The 15,545-nt window shown below is 37.0% G+C and overlaps 1 protein-coding gene across 1 annotated transcript in view; it reads left to right on the forward strand.

Annotated features, from left to right (window-relative positions):
* Adamts5 (ADAM metallopeptidase with thrombospondin type 1 motif 5) overlaps positions 1 to 12,036 on the forward strand; it is a 44,090-nt gene extending 32,054 nt beyond the window's left edge. Inside the window, exons 4-8 of the mRNA XM_037209657.1 lie at positions 527 to 810; positions 2,041 to 2,224; positions 2,554 to 2,729; positions 4,645 to 4,820; positions 8,425 to 12,036. Coding sequence (XP_037065552.1) covers positions 527 to 810; positions 2,041 to 2,224; positions 2,554 to 2,729; positions 4,645 to 4,820; positions 8,425 to 8,992 — 1,388 coding nt within the window. The 3' untranslated portion in view covers positions 8,993 to 12,036. The remainder of the gene's footprint in view (positions 1 to 526; positions 811 to 2,040; positions 2,225 to 2,553; positions 2,730 to 4,644; positions 4,821 to 8,424) is intronic.
* Positions 12,037 to 15,545: the final 3,509 nt, after the last annotated feature.

Here is a 15,545-nt window from a genome sequence, read left to right on the forward strand (position 1 = left end):
CACTTTAGTGGAAGAAATTGAGGACATCCTCGGTATTCAATAAGCACATATTCAATGAGTGCAAGAATGAACAGTGACCTCTGATGTCATTAAGTGTTACTAGTGGCAAGGAGACAGGCTACAGGCACATGGGGAAGAGGTGATTTAGAACTGGTGAGTGGGATGTGCCATCAATGAGGTATTGCTCAAAGCTGTCAATGGCATAGGAAACTGTGAAGTTCATCATCAGCCCCTCCTCATTTCCTCTGTGACTGTTTAAATATTACAAAATAGTCATGTAGAACAGTGGCACTGGCAGCCTTAACTCCAGCATTATATCTGCTCCAAGAGTGCATCACTCTAAGAGAATTCTAGAGTCCAAACAGAGGGTCAGCCCTTTTCATTGCATCCCCAAGGGCACCACTCTGCAGACTTGTAGGTACATCATGCTTTTACACCTCACGGTACATTTAAATTTTTAGAGCCCTGATCATAACAATTTGAAACCTAAACCAGGGTTGATTCTGAATCTTGATTATTCTCTTAGGTAACTGCTTGCTAGACCTACCACGAAAACAGATTCTGGGTCCTGAGGAACTCCCGGGACAGACCTACGATGCCACCCAGCAGTGCAACTTGACGTTTGGGCCTGAATACACTGTGTGTCCTGGCATGGATGTCTGTGCCCGGCTGTGGTGTGCTGTGGTGCGTCAAGGCCAAATGGTGTGTCTGACCAAGAAGCTGCCTGCTGTGGAGGGGACGCCCTGTGGGAAGGGCAGAATCTGCCTGCAGGGCAAATGTGTGGACAAAACTAAGAAAAAATATTACTCAGTAAGTGGTTTTCTTGTCATCTAAAGCCTCCAGGCCCAACACAGGAAGTGGTTTTCCGGACATGCGTGGTCATTGTCATCAGAAGGGATTCATTTCCTAGCTAAACGATTTTCTCCTTCAATAATCCTGAATAACAATATTCAAAGTTCATCTCCCACCCACAGCAGCCCTCCCAGTAACCAAACACAGGAACACATGCCACTGACAGGGATTTCTTGGCAAATTGCAGCATTCCACAAACAAACCCACATTGACACTCAAAGCAGAGCCTCTGTGGTGTATTTTGGAAGCTCACTTTTAAAATCCTCTCCCCAAGGTTATCAGAATGTGTCCACTGAAGTTCGTGCGGAAACAGTGGCAGAGCAGACACTATGGTCCTTGATGGTCTCTTGTAAGATCCCAAATGGTCACTTTTTCCTGACAGAAAATTCATGTAATGTTAGGAGCTAAGGTACCCCAGAGGTTGCCGCCAAGACATATGTTCACAGTATAACTCACAGTCCACATTACCTGTGTCTTGTCAGACAACCTGACCCAAGCAACCAGGAGCTTGTATTTACTAGTCAGAATAGCTCATGCTGTAACACCTGTTATAATCTCCCAGATTCCTCCTGCAGTGTCTCTACAGGAAGAAACCTAAAGTTTGGTACCTAGGGTTACCTTTCCATGTGGAGTGTGTGGGCACATAAGCTGAAGATGCCCTACATTGTCTGTCGTATCTAATTAGGAATGTAGCAAGCCCAGCTCAAAATGCCTTCATGTATGAGGCAGAATCTTCATAGACAGAATGTGTGATGTCAACAATAGGACCAAAGAATTTTAGACTATATAGAAAGAAATGTAAATGAACAACATCTTACAAAACCATCAGCATCATGCATTTCATTATTGGTCCAAGACAAAAGCAAAAAAAAAAAAATGTTAACAGGGATCTGTGATTATTAACAGGAGTTTTACAGTATCAGAAGGAAGGCAGGATATAAAATGACTGAAGAAAACAGGATGCAGTCCTTGCCATGTGCTCATTACTTAGGGTGACACTTTTGATCCTGTACTGCTGGAAACAAGGTCCTGAAGCCAATGACTTGCTTAGCACCAGAAATGGGCTGCAATCCTTCAACTGGAGCATAAGCAGTGCCCTCCGATGGGATGATACATGCAAACGACTACAATGTACATATGGGGGATTTTTCCAACCAGAGTTAAAAGATCTCCTGTTTTCTGTTTCAGACATCAAGCCATGGAAACTGGGGATCCTGGGGCCCCTGGGGCCAGTGTTCTCGCTCATGTGGGGGAGGAGTGCAGTTTGCCTACCGCCATTGCAATAACCCTGCGCCTCGAAACAGTGGCCGCTACTGCACAGGAAAGAGGGCCATATACCGCTCCTGCAGTGTTACGCCTTGTCCACCTAATGGTAGGATGCTCTTGGATGCCAGTAACAACATGTGTCATGTGCAGTTCCTATTTTAGTAGAAATAAACAAGGGAAGTCAGAGAAGTACTATTAATCTCATACTAGATAGATCCACTGATGTGTAAATGAGTAAGAAATATGTGAATGATTTTTGAATTATTATCGCAGACAACAGTGTCACCAAGGGACTGAGAGAGAACTTTTGTTTTCAACTCTGTTTATACCAAGGTACTTTAAACGCTGCTGCATAGAAAGCTCTTCAATATAGAAATCATTAACATTTTCTCTTAAAGTTAATAAGGTATAAATGTTACACGTTTTGTTTTCTAGGTAAATCTTTTCGTCATGAACAGTGTGAGGCCAAAAATGGATATCAGTCTGATGCAAAAGGAGTCAAAACATTTGTGGAATGGGTTCCCAAATATGCAGGTGTCCTGCCAGGAGACGTGTGCAAGCTTACCTGTAGAGCCAAGGGCACTGGTTACTATGTGGTCTTTTCTCCAAAGGTAACTAGTCCTCTCTGTCCAGAACAGTGGACACCCTGGGTAGAAATTACTTCATAGAGTAAAGTCTATAACTGTCAAAGGGCCACAGTCATGATTTTTAAGACAGATTTGGGAGGGTTTCATTTTTATCTCTATAATTTGTGTATTTTTCAAACTTTATACAATGGACTAAAAGCATTTTAGCAGAACAAGTGCATGCTTTAAAAATCATTTTTTGGGAAGTGTAGTTTTCCCATAATCTAAAATAAATTATGATACTAACATCAACATAGTCTAGAAAAGAATATGCATTTTCTCAGGAAATTTTGTTAAGAGGACTATTGGGAGGAAAGGTTTCTATTTTCCAGGTGTTTGAGAATTCATGAATTCAGACTTAAATACAGGTTTTAAAGTCATTGTCTCTGACCCAAGACTTAGAATTACTCTTAGACCTTCACCATGAACCAAAGTCCTTCTAGTCACTTAAATTATAAGATATACATGTGGTTACTCTTCATTTTTCACAGATAAATATTTTCAGAATATACTAAAGGAATTTTTCATTATTTTTTGTATCATGCAGCAATTTATAAACACCATTTATCAAATTTTCAAACATATGATACATTTAAAACATCCCTGTAACCAGCCTTCAGCTGTATCTGTATACCTATGTCTGTATCTGTATACCATTGAAAAGTCAGCCAATGTCCAATTTGTAAATACATTAATATAAAATACCTATTTACTTACAAAGAAATACATTTCCTTAAAACAAATACATTAATATATCATATCTACTTACTTACAAAGTGATACATTTCCTTAAAACATTACATATAAATAAAAACAAAAAGCTTGAAATATAATGGGGAAGAGAATTATTAACACTATAGAGACCTACTTCAGTTTACAAATAAACACACAAACTCACATAATCACAAGTCTGAAAGTGTCATAGGCACACAAATTTAAAATGCATATACACACACACACACACACACACACACACACACACACACACACACACACACACGAGGAATATGAGTATGCATGCACATAAGCATACCAGTTTCTGTTCATGCTGTGTTTAAATAGCTTTGGAACTACAATATATACTACTTCCTGTATTCAGAACCAAGCATTCACTCTGTTTTCAAAATTTTTGGAAACACTCCTCCCCAGGTTCTGTTTCCTGAACAAATCTGTCTGTCTTTCCTTTGATGCCTGAAGGTTCAACACACAATGACAATGACAGATTTTTAAATAAGTCTAAATTTTCAAATTTGCTGCTAAAGTAAAAGTTACATAACAAAGAATAAAAAACCTTTGTATTCTTAAGCCTGGTAATGTTCAGATCTCTACAGAAGTGATAGTCTTCCACAAAGTTAAAAGATTCTTTTCATCGTTGTAAAAGTCAAGCTGATACAGTAGGACTGTGTTATGAATACAAACAAGAAGATGAGTAACTTGGATCACCAAACATATTAGGCAAGAAATTCAAGAGAAAAAGCGCATAACCAAATCTTCCTAAGAAAAATATATTCTGTTTTTTTTTTCCACTTAAAAATTCCTGGAAATTAAATGATTGATTGCTTTTGGATGGTTTAGTTTTAAAGAGTTATTTTATTTTTTAATTGTGTGTGTGTTGGTATGTGTGTGCGAGAGCAGGTGGCTGGGAAGAGCAATGCATCAGATGCCCCCTGGAAGTGGAGTTACAGGTTGCTGTGAATGACCTGTCATCAGTGCTAGGAAATGAAGTGTAGTCTTCTGCAATAGCAGTATATGTTCTTAGCCTCTGAGCCATATCTAGATTATTTTTGAATGTATAATTTATAATAATAAAAAGTTTGGAAATGACAACTTTTTCTTTAAGTAAAAGAACCAAAACCCAGAGCCCAAATATCCCTATTGCTGATATCTTTGTCATATACAGGTGACAGATGGGACTGAATGTCGGCCGTACAGCAACTCTGTGTGTGTCCGAGGAAGGTGCGTGAGAACTGGCTGTGACGGCATCATTGGCTCAAAGCTGCAGTATGACAAGTGTGGAGTGTGTGGAGGGGACAATTCCAGTTGTACGAAGGTTATTGGAACCTTCAATAAAAAAAGGTAACATGATAGCAGCACCTCAGCACTCACGTGATTTAAACAAGGTTTTTAGACTCCTAAGAAGCTGGTACAGGAGATTCACAATACCTCATCAGCTCTTTGCAGGAGATCTAATGTGGCTTCAGCAATGCTTTTTGCATATGAGAAGGGGAAGAGAAGAGATGAATCGGTCTCTGTGGCTGTTAGAAACTTTAAATGCCTCCGGAAGCAGATAAACTACAACAGCTGTGGAACCAAGGTCTTACTTAGGACTAGAGAGCAAAAGGAAAAAGCAGACGCTGTTCCATGATGTGGTACCCAACAAATCTGCCTTTCCTAAAGCCTCATTTAGAAGGAATGATTGGCTTCAGCCTTAGCTATTTTTACATTTTAAAGTTTTATTGGATGTGTGTGTAGTAGATGTTTTGTCTGTGTGTATGTCTGCACCACTTGCATGCCTGGTGCTGGAGGAGGCCAGAAGAGAGAATTTGATCCCCCAGAACTGAAGGTACAGAAAGTTGTGAGCCACCATATGGGTGCTGGGAACCAAGTCCTCTGGAAGAGCACCAGCAGTGCTCTTCTAACCGCTGAGCCATTCTTCAGCCCTTTTATGATATTTTTCATTTATTCTTTGAATATTTCAGACTCATATACAATGTATCTTGGTCACACCCACACCCATTCCTCCAACTTCCACACCCATTCCTCCAACTTCCACTGGACACGTTTTCTTCCCAACTTCACATTTCTTTTTTCCTCCCCTTCTCCATGGCTTCCATTGATTGGTTGTTTGTTTTGTTTTGTTGGGTTTTTTTTTTCTTTTTGAGATGTGGCCTTGCTGTGTAGACCAGGAAAAGCTTGACTGTCTGGTCATCCTCTTGCCTCTGTGCTGGGATTCCAGGTATAAACCACCACTCTGGATCCCGTTGCTGTTTTTATAGCAAATAATTTCTCGAAGGACAGTGTGTTTTTCTTCAGAAAACATTGCTCCCTGAAAATGTAAGTTAATTGAGGTGCTGTGGCAACAATCCCCCTTTACAGGGAATGATCTGGTTTCTGTCCACTCCATAAGGACAGACACACAACAATGTCTCCTGATTCCACCCTTCTGCTTTAAACACAAGAGGCTATAAATTACAAATTCTGGAATCAAATATAACAGTGCTGTCAGAAGGATGGCTGACTTAGCTAAGGGATCTGACAGAACCCAGGGTTATTTCTTCTTTGTGAAACCTCTCCCTTGCAGAGTATGTAGGTGGAGTGTGCCTGCATGCCAACATAGGTGCTTAGCTTTCTTTAGGTTGTCTGCAATCTGCCAGTTATATCAATAAGAGTTAATTAAAAGTGCTAACTATCACACTAATATGAAAAAAAATGTAATTATGATTGATACAATGTTACAGTGCATGACTGGAGAATTATTCTGACTATGAGTATGTATTATTAATCTCGCTAAATAATGAAATCAGAATCATTTGACTAGGTTGGGCCATCTACAACAACCCTGCAGATCCAGGAATATTTTCTACCTTTCCATATTTCAAATATGCAAAACAGCTTACAGATTAGCTCCTCAAACTTTTACATTACAGATGAGGAAACTAAAACTTAGAATTAAGACTTATGTAATTCACCATAGTGGATGAATTTCAGAATAAAGCAGAAGCTATAAATGAGATCATAGGTGTATGGGACATTTTGTGATATAAGAAAGGAGAGGAAGAGAGGGAAAGAAAAAGAGAGCTAAAGGGGGTAAAAGAGGGAAAGAAAGAGAATGAGGGGAAAAAGAAAGAAACGTATAAAAGGAATAGAAAAAGAGATGAAGATGATGAGAGAAAGAAGAAATAATATGACTTAGAGGAATCTAATTTTTAAGTTAATACCTTACACATTGTACTCTGTGTGTTCTTCTACATAAAACTGAAAAACACTTTTCAAAGTGCTAAATGCAACACTTTGAAGTTTTCTGAATTTGTAACTGATACATGCACATTTGAAGTTACATGTAGTGATAAAGAAATTAATGATGAAGACAACTGACATGCATGAAATCCCTACCCACAATGGTAATATATAACAATTAAAATTAGACAAGGGGTCTGGCTTTTAAGCCCAGTATTGACAAGGAAGAGCTCTGTAATAAAGTCTTTAAAGATTTTTATTATATTCTCATGCCATATTCTTTTAGTGTACAATGTGACATCATCTCCAACAGTCATTCTGACCTTGAAGATCTTGTAGGATTATATATTTCTATCAATATTACACACTACCAAAATAATTGAGAAAAAAGTATTATACACTGTGTTATATAATGTTATGAACATAAATATAATGAATTCAGTTGGACAGCATCAGCGATACCCCAAGCAACTGTGCTCTTCCTAACCCTCAGAAGTTCTGATGCATGTGTAAGATGGGTACTCTAGATCAGACACCTGGTAAACACAGAACTGCATTTGGGAATGAGCTTCCCTCTTCAAGTCAGGGGATATAAACTTGGATTTTTAACTTATAATCTTGAACCTTGAGTAAGAATTAGAGACTACACAATTTAATTTCACAGCAGCCAGTGGATCTGCACATACAAAGCCATTTCTCTTTAAATAACTGGGAAATGTTTAAAGTCATATTAAGCAATAATATATCTCTAAGCTTTATTATGGTCTCTTATAAAAGCAAAATTTTTTTGTCAAATGATGAAAGCCTTTCATATTGATATGTTCTCCTGGCACTTAATTAACATGTGTGCTATACTAGAGTTCAACAAGGTTTGTGAATATCAGAGATGGTCTTTGTTGCTCCTGAACAGATGATGTATCTTTCAAGACCTGCTTATTTTTTTCACACAATAAAAGACCTCATTCAATTTATCATAATGTTGGGTGAAGACTAGACATTCAGAAAAAAAAAAAACTGTAAGGCATTAAAATCTTTTTTTTCTTAAAAAATAGTAAGTACTCATGATCTAGTGACAAATTTTTACCTTATATTTACCTTTTTGCCCCATAAAATCTAGTATGGCTTCTAGAAGCAGAGCCTCGATTCAGCAAATAACTAAACCTGTATCCTTAAACAAGTCAGTATATTGGAGCAACATGAAGACCCTGTAGCCCACCTTGAAAGACAAAGGTTTACCTGGCCTGGGGTATAGTAATAGGGCTTACTAATATCTGCTGATAAGTCCAATGTCAGACACATTAAATATTTCTATGAGATTAACTGAGGGCAGATTTGTCTATTTATAGTCACATTTACCTTGCACCTAGAAAAATATAAAATATCTTTGTAACTATGGTACAAATTGATAAAGATGCAATGACTGAATAAATCTCTTAATCCACTTTTAAAATAAGTGTGGGTTGTTAGCATCATCTTAATTTTGAATATCTCAGTAAAAACAGACATAATGTCATATCGTACTGCAATTTTTTATTTTGTCCTATCAAAAGAACTTAAAACCAATTTAAACTTAAGCTCTGAAATACACTAAAAGTTTATGTTAAGATGGGGAAAAAATCCTTTAGAAAATTTCTATTTGTTTATCCATGTCTAGGCATATACTAATTCTGTCTCATTGCCCCTTTCTTTCCTTCACCTCCCATGTGAACATTCTTGCCTACAGTAAGGGTTACACAGATGTTGTGAGGATCCCTGAAGGAGCAACTCACATAAAAGTCCGACAATTCAAAGCCAAAGACCAGACTCGGTTCACTGCCTATTTAGCCCTAAAGAAGAAGAATGGTGAGTACCTTATCAATGGCAAGTACATGATCTCCACTTCAGAGACTATCATCGACATCAATGGCACAGTCATGAACTACAGTGGGTGGAGCCACAGAGATGATTTTTTGCATGGGATGGGCTATTCAGCCACAAAAGAAATTCTGATTGTACAGATTCTTGCAACAGACCCAACGAAAGCACTAGATGTCCGCTACAGCTTTTTTGTTCCCAAGAAGTCCACTCAAAAAGGAAACTCAGTCATTAGCCATGGCAGCAACAAAGTGGGACCACACGCTCCACAGCTACAGTGGGTGACAGGCCCATGGCTGGCCTGCTCTAGAACCTGTGACACAGGCTGGCACACCAGGACGGTGCAGTGCCAAGATGGAAACCGGAAAATAGCGAAGGGATGCCTTCTCTCTCAGAGGCCTTCTGCATTTAAGCAATGTTTGCTGAAGAAATGTTAGCCTGTGGTTTGTTCTCATGCACAAAGATAACTGGAAGATCATCTCAGATGTCATTGTGGTGAAGACAAGTCCTAACCAAGGCACAGAAAGTGGTGCGTCAGTGTCGTGGTCACTAGGAGTCGAATTATGGGCAGAATCTGCTCTCTGCGACCAAAACATGTACACTACTTCACGTCATGATGGTGCACTTGGAATACAGAAAGCGTGGGAGTTTTGGAACATCCTTGGGCCTACACAAAAGGAGACACGCAATGATGAATGTAGAATCGAGGACAGTTGAAGATGGCAGAGTAGTTTTGTCACCTACCTCTTATAGAATGTCTTCAAAGGCATTGTGATCATGTTCAGCCATGACACACAACTTATTTTTACTGTTTGTAAATGCATCCACCTTGGAATGTCACTTTATATCCTTGGTCCTATTGATATATCTATATGTATATTTCAATAAGAAAGTATTTGACCAAAGTAGGTCTGCAGCTATTTCAACTACCAGCTTCCAGAAAGAGCTGTGGAAGATTTACTGGAAATTAAGAACTTGCTGCTGTTAAACAAGATTTTTGTGTTTTGTCTGACTGTAGGAGATAATGTTTTAGTCAAAAAACATTTTGACAGCAAGCATCTTCTGAGAAATTCTAAAAGGGGAAAGGATCTGTGTGTGTCTGGTCATTTAAACACATCCTCAGGTCCATGTACTCTAACCTTTGACTGTCTGTATTTTTTTCAGGCAGCCAGCCAAATTATTGTATCATTGTGGTGTAGAAATTGTGTTTTCCTGTGTATATGTGATCAATATCCAAGGGTCTTAAACATTAGTTTGCTTGTATTGGAATTTAAAAGAAAAGATATGTCACTGTGTTTTCAATTTATAGTCTCACAACAGCTTACTTTCTGTGGCTCCCAGCTAATATTTCACAATGTGTAGTAAACATAAAGAACACACAGCATCAAGTTATCTGTCACATCCAGCACCTTCAGTACCAGCATACCTCTTCTCAGCCAGCCTTCAAAATGTGTTTGTGTTTGCTTGTTTGTTTTTCCCAAGAGTTGGAAAAGACTTATATTCTGTATTGACTGGGTCTAACAGTAATATTAAAATCACTTCATGTTTAGCCTCATCTAAAAGGAACAATCAGTATTAATTCAATTAATTCAATAAATCAAACTCATTAGCATTAATAAGACTGTTTCCACATCATAGGCAATCATCTCATAATTAAAAAAATAAGTATATACCTACTGTATTAGAGAATTTTCCCAATTGCAAAGTGTTTGACTATACCAGTGAATGTATAAATAATGAAATTTAAGGGTTTTCAGGAAGTCTCTTGCCTGTGCAGGAAGGTTGCATATTAAAAATATTTAATAATCATAAACAGAAAATATTCTTTAGACTATACACTGCATAATCCCCTTGGATAACTCAAATAATATAGCGTGTTTTATTCCACTGAGAATTTTTTTCATTTGTGAAATACTGCAAAACAAATTGTTTTATGTAAATTTTATAGTGATCATACCAAATGTGCCTACTGTTAAAGATTTGCATATAAGGATTTTAGGAAATCCTGACTGGAATTCCACTAAATGTATGAGAGTTTATTTTATTATAGGATATTTTAATATAAAAAATTATGTAATTGATGACTCTATGTCACCTTTATTTCAGCAGACCAGAAAAAAAAGAAATAAATTATACTGTCTTTTTTTTTAAGAAATTATTTTGTGAAATAGATCAATTCTCTTCCAAACCAATCATCATCCTTCAAAATCTCAAAGCCTGGTCTCTTTAAATAAAGAAATTCAACATATATCAAACTGGTGGCCAATATTGATTGGAGGTCTCCAAATATAGAGCAGGAAATCAATCCAGTCAAACTCATCAGAAAACAAAAGTGTTAAAGATCACGTTGATTATTTAACTTTACAAATAGAGAATAATAGTTTAATGTAACTTTTTCCAGTTTTGAAAATAATACAAACCAAATAATAGATCAAATGTGACAAAATTCATATTTTTATCTTTTGTGGTTATTTTTAAAATAAAATAAGGCATAAACATAATTGTCACCTACTCTGCTTCCCCATATGACCTTCATAGATTTTAATAAGATTTTTCAGTGGTTTGCTTTTCCCTACAATAATGAAGTTTTACTCTTCAACATTGGAATAGTTCCAGCAAGGAGAGAACGATCGAACTACTATTCTCTGTCTGAAGGTATTCTCTCTCCATTTTAAAGTGAGAATCCTGCATGGACAGGGGAATGTACATAAAACTCCTAAGGAAAGAGACACAGCAAACTGAGATTCAGAAAAGGGGAGCTGTCAGAGAAGGAAAGGGTGATGGGTGATGGAGGGAAACCCATATTCTGTCCAGTTTGATTATGTACCATGTCTTCCATCTTCCCACTGTGTATCTTGAATTGTTTAAAGACCTTGAATTTAGGGTGATGAATAAATATGGGGGGAAGGCAATGCTCAGGTTACAAAACTCATAACCTCACTTGCATAAAAATCACTCCAGAATAAGTTTCATTAAGTGCAAGAGAGCCCAGAATGAAAGAGTGTCTGGTCATTTTTCAACAGAAAAGGCCGTGTTAGCCCTCCCTGTTGCTTAGAAGCATAAGAGCATTGTTATAATTATTTAACAGATTCAGCATCCATTGCCTTCCTGTGGAAACAGTTTTAAACTAAGAATTGAGGGATGAATCACAAATGAACAAAAAAAGTTGCAGCACTGAAAAAATAAATAATTTATTGTTTTTGCAACTGCTATGTGAATTTCTGTGATGAAATTATTTATTCTTATTTAACAAAAATTATGTGCAAATTCTTCTATATTTAAAATGTTTTGCTATTGTCCTATTTTTTAATTTATGCTTCTTGTTTGTGTATAAAGTGCACTTTGTGAGTTTATATAATATACAGTACTGGTGGCTTTTGTATTGTTTTTTTACAGTAATCTTTCTGTGTGAAGCAAGTGTATGTGTGCATATTCCTCATGTGTTTTTAATCTGCCACTTTCTTAAATTTAGTCTTTCATGGCTAGTAGTGCTCCTTACCTTACTCATCACTATATTAATAAGTCATTCAAATCCCATTAACATTGACTTTTTTTCAGGTCGCAAGTTTAAAAACTTATATTTAATCAAACAAGTTGTAAGTTTTTAACCAGAGGATATATATGGCTTATAAGCTTCCCACAGAAGCTAAGCCACAATGGAAGATCTGTTATAAAACAGTCATAGTGGTACAAGCCTCAATCCCAACACTTAGGAGGCTGGAGTGGAGGATCATGAGTTCGAGGCCAGTGTGGGATACATAACTGAACAGAATCAGTTTCATTCATGTCACTGATAAAGATATACAAGGAGCTGTTAATACATTATATGAAAGTCATGTACTCACAACTTCTAAGTGAATTTAGGAATGATAAACATAAAGTCTTACAGCTTTAGAAAGAGTTCCCTAAAATACTCCGAATTAGTATCTCCTGTCTCTAGAGATTCTATAGATGATCTTAAACAACATGGATTTGTGCGATGTTGATAGTATGAGTCACAACTTTGTCTGTGGGTATAGATGGACACTGCAGAATATGACCTTTTATTGCTATCAAATTGTCCAGAGTGATAGGACCTGGAACTAGCAGGCACAGCTCTGGTAACAGAAGCTCATCTGTGACTGTGATTGCACATTCCAGTCGTGGCAATAAGGTCAAGCACTCTTGGACCCACCATGTGACTCACTGGGTCAATCCCTGCCTCTCCTATGCCTCCACTGGTAGCTTCTTTGTTAGCAAGTTAACAAGGTCAGTGAAAGAAGTGGGAGCTATAGGCAGCTTCAGAAGTCCAAGGTGTTCACTATGACCACAGTTCATTGTTAGATATATGTTAAGTACAATATTCTACTTAATTCTACTCATAGTTGACAACTCTGTAAGACGGCACTGACATAATGTATAAATATCACTCATCTCTTTACAGTGAAACACAGGGTCATACAAATGCATTACATTTCTTGAGTTTTTCATGGCTACAAAATAAAAGAAAGAACCATAAGAACAAAACAGATCATTCAAGACAGATGCAAAACTGTAGCTGGAGGGCTTCTCTCCAGGTTCCCAAGCCGCAGTCCACATCCACTATAAAATAATCACTCAGACGCTATATCACTTATAAACTGTATGGCGTGCAGCTTCTGCTAATGTCTTTTATCTTAATTAACCATTTCTATAAATCTATACCTTGCATGCTGGTGCTTCCCGTCTTTACATGCTCTTCTCCTGGCGTGCTGCAGTGTCTCTCCCAGCCTTCGCCTCCAGAATTCTCTCTCCTTGTCACCTACTCTGCCTGTCATTGCCATCAGTGTTTTATTTAATAGATGATATCACACACTTCCCTTTCTTCTTTTTTTTTAAAAAGAAGGTTTAACTTTAACATGGTAAAATTACATATAACAAAACAATTACCGAGCAAGAATTATAGTTACAACCACTACACAAAACCATATTTAAAGAATTTCATCATTGAAAAACACAGAAAAGGAGCTAGTATGGTTTCTATATAATTTTTCTCATTGACCAACAATTTATAGTTCTAGAAAATTGAACACGTAAATCAGTCTGAATAGTCAGCTAAAATGTGCTAATAATTCCGTATTAACATGAACTATAGACATGGCTTATTGAATCATATTACCACAAAGCACATCAGTCTATAATTAAGCTATAAATTCCATTCAATCAAACTATGGGGATATATTGTAATATGGGTCTACTCATTCATTATTCAGTCAGTGCACAGGAACAAAAATGTTCAAATCAGCAAAAAAAAATTCCACCTAATAAATTCTTGATGTGGAATATAATTCTAGTGCAAGTCTTATGGGGGATATAATGAGGCATTTATTTATGTTGGAAGAGAATGAAACTTTGACATTCATATTAGAACACACAGTCATAACCTGTTAATATATCGGCACCTTTTCAATATGTTTGGTCTCTGGTCCTTACCTTATGGTTATACTAACCAGCATATGTAGACTACATAGATTAATAGAAAATATAATACTGCTCCATCTGATCCATCACCCTGTAAAGCAACACCCCCGGTGACTCGAGAGTCTAACTCCAAGGAGACCTGTCCTCAGAACAGACTGTTTTCACTCCATTTCCCTTTGCCTTGTCCAGTGAAAAACTGTTATTGTAACAGAGGTGCTAACATCTTTAGTGGTTAACTGTCAAATATAGTATCTCTGACTTAGTTTTAATTTCAATATGATTCTACAATTTACAAGAACAATCTCTAATCTTTTTGTCAAGGCCAGGCACAATTTATTCCTCAGAGTCTGAGAAGTCAGCGTATTTAATGGCCATTCTAATCAAAGATATATGTGAGGGCACTTACAATGTCATCAAAACTTGAAGAGAGACAGATGAGAGTTTTGTCTTGTATTTCTGAATTCCTAAGCTGTCAACAGTCCCCTGAAATATATGTGTGTTTTCTTTTTAAACTTTGTAATATGTCATGCCATAGTCAACACTTAGTACCTAGGTCTCAACCTCTTATAAGCTTTGCATTGCAAGTACTGGTACCTCTATACAAAGAATATATGTAGAATAGGGTTATCACCAATGTGTAGTATTGTAAGGTTAGACTTCTGATTGAGAAATGTATGATCTTTTCATGGCAGTTCTGCAGTGTACATTCAGATGTGGCACAGACATTGCTGGTTCTTCTTACTATAATCAAGAGCTAGTAAAGACCACTTACATTTAGTAGTGGTCTATTGATTGAATGGTGAGAAACATGCATAGTTTTTAGAGTAGACGTTACAAGTAACTAAGTCAATGATAGAAATACACCCCATGTGGCATATGCAGTGGTATCAATATTTAACTTCTATATTGGTGTCTATAAGTAAAGCCAAATAATAAACCTGAGTAGTTATAGCTCAGACTATTAAAGTCTTGAAACATATTTTCCTGATAAAGAAGAATAATGAGGCTTTATATAACTTTACTTTCTGGAAATGAAGGCATGTGATGCAGTTGTATGACCAAAAATCGTAGAAAAGTGAGGCAGGTCTTGATTAAAATGTCTCCTTAGCTTTGACAAACTTCAGGTTGGATTCAGCTATTTAGAGCATTGCTTTATCTCAGTCTACAGTCCACACCAACTCTCCTATGCAGGAAAATACTTGAACTGAGCTGTTTGGACCTATACTGTAATAACTTTTCATTGAGGAATACTATCATATTTTGTGAAGCATTTTCCTGTTTGAAATTAAACTGTAAATCTAAATGCTGTTTCGGTGGGCATAATAAATAGAAATTGTAAACTAGGTCAAAGTATGCACTGTATATAATACGACTTAGAGTTGGAGAGTATTATCCCTTTGTTTTTAAATATTTCATAACACTTGTAGCATAAAACCAGGTCTCTGTTATTTATCTCATTCATCATCTATGTGAGCACAAATAGGATTTTTTTGTTAGCTGAAAGAGTGCATCTTTGGCATGTAATTTCTGGTCAGTGTATCAACTCCTAAA

Source organism: Peromyscus leucopus, chromosome 12 (genome assembly GCF_004664715.2).
Source record: "Peromyscus leucopus breed LL Stock chromosome 12, UCI_PerLeu_2.1, whole genome shotgun sequence".
In the NCBI taxonomy this organism is placed as follows: domain Eukaryota; kingdom Metazoa; phylum Chordata; class Mammalia; order Rodentia; family Cricetidae; genus Peromyscus; species Peromyscus leucopus.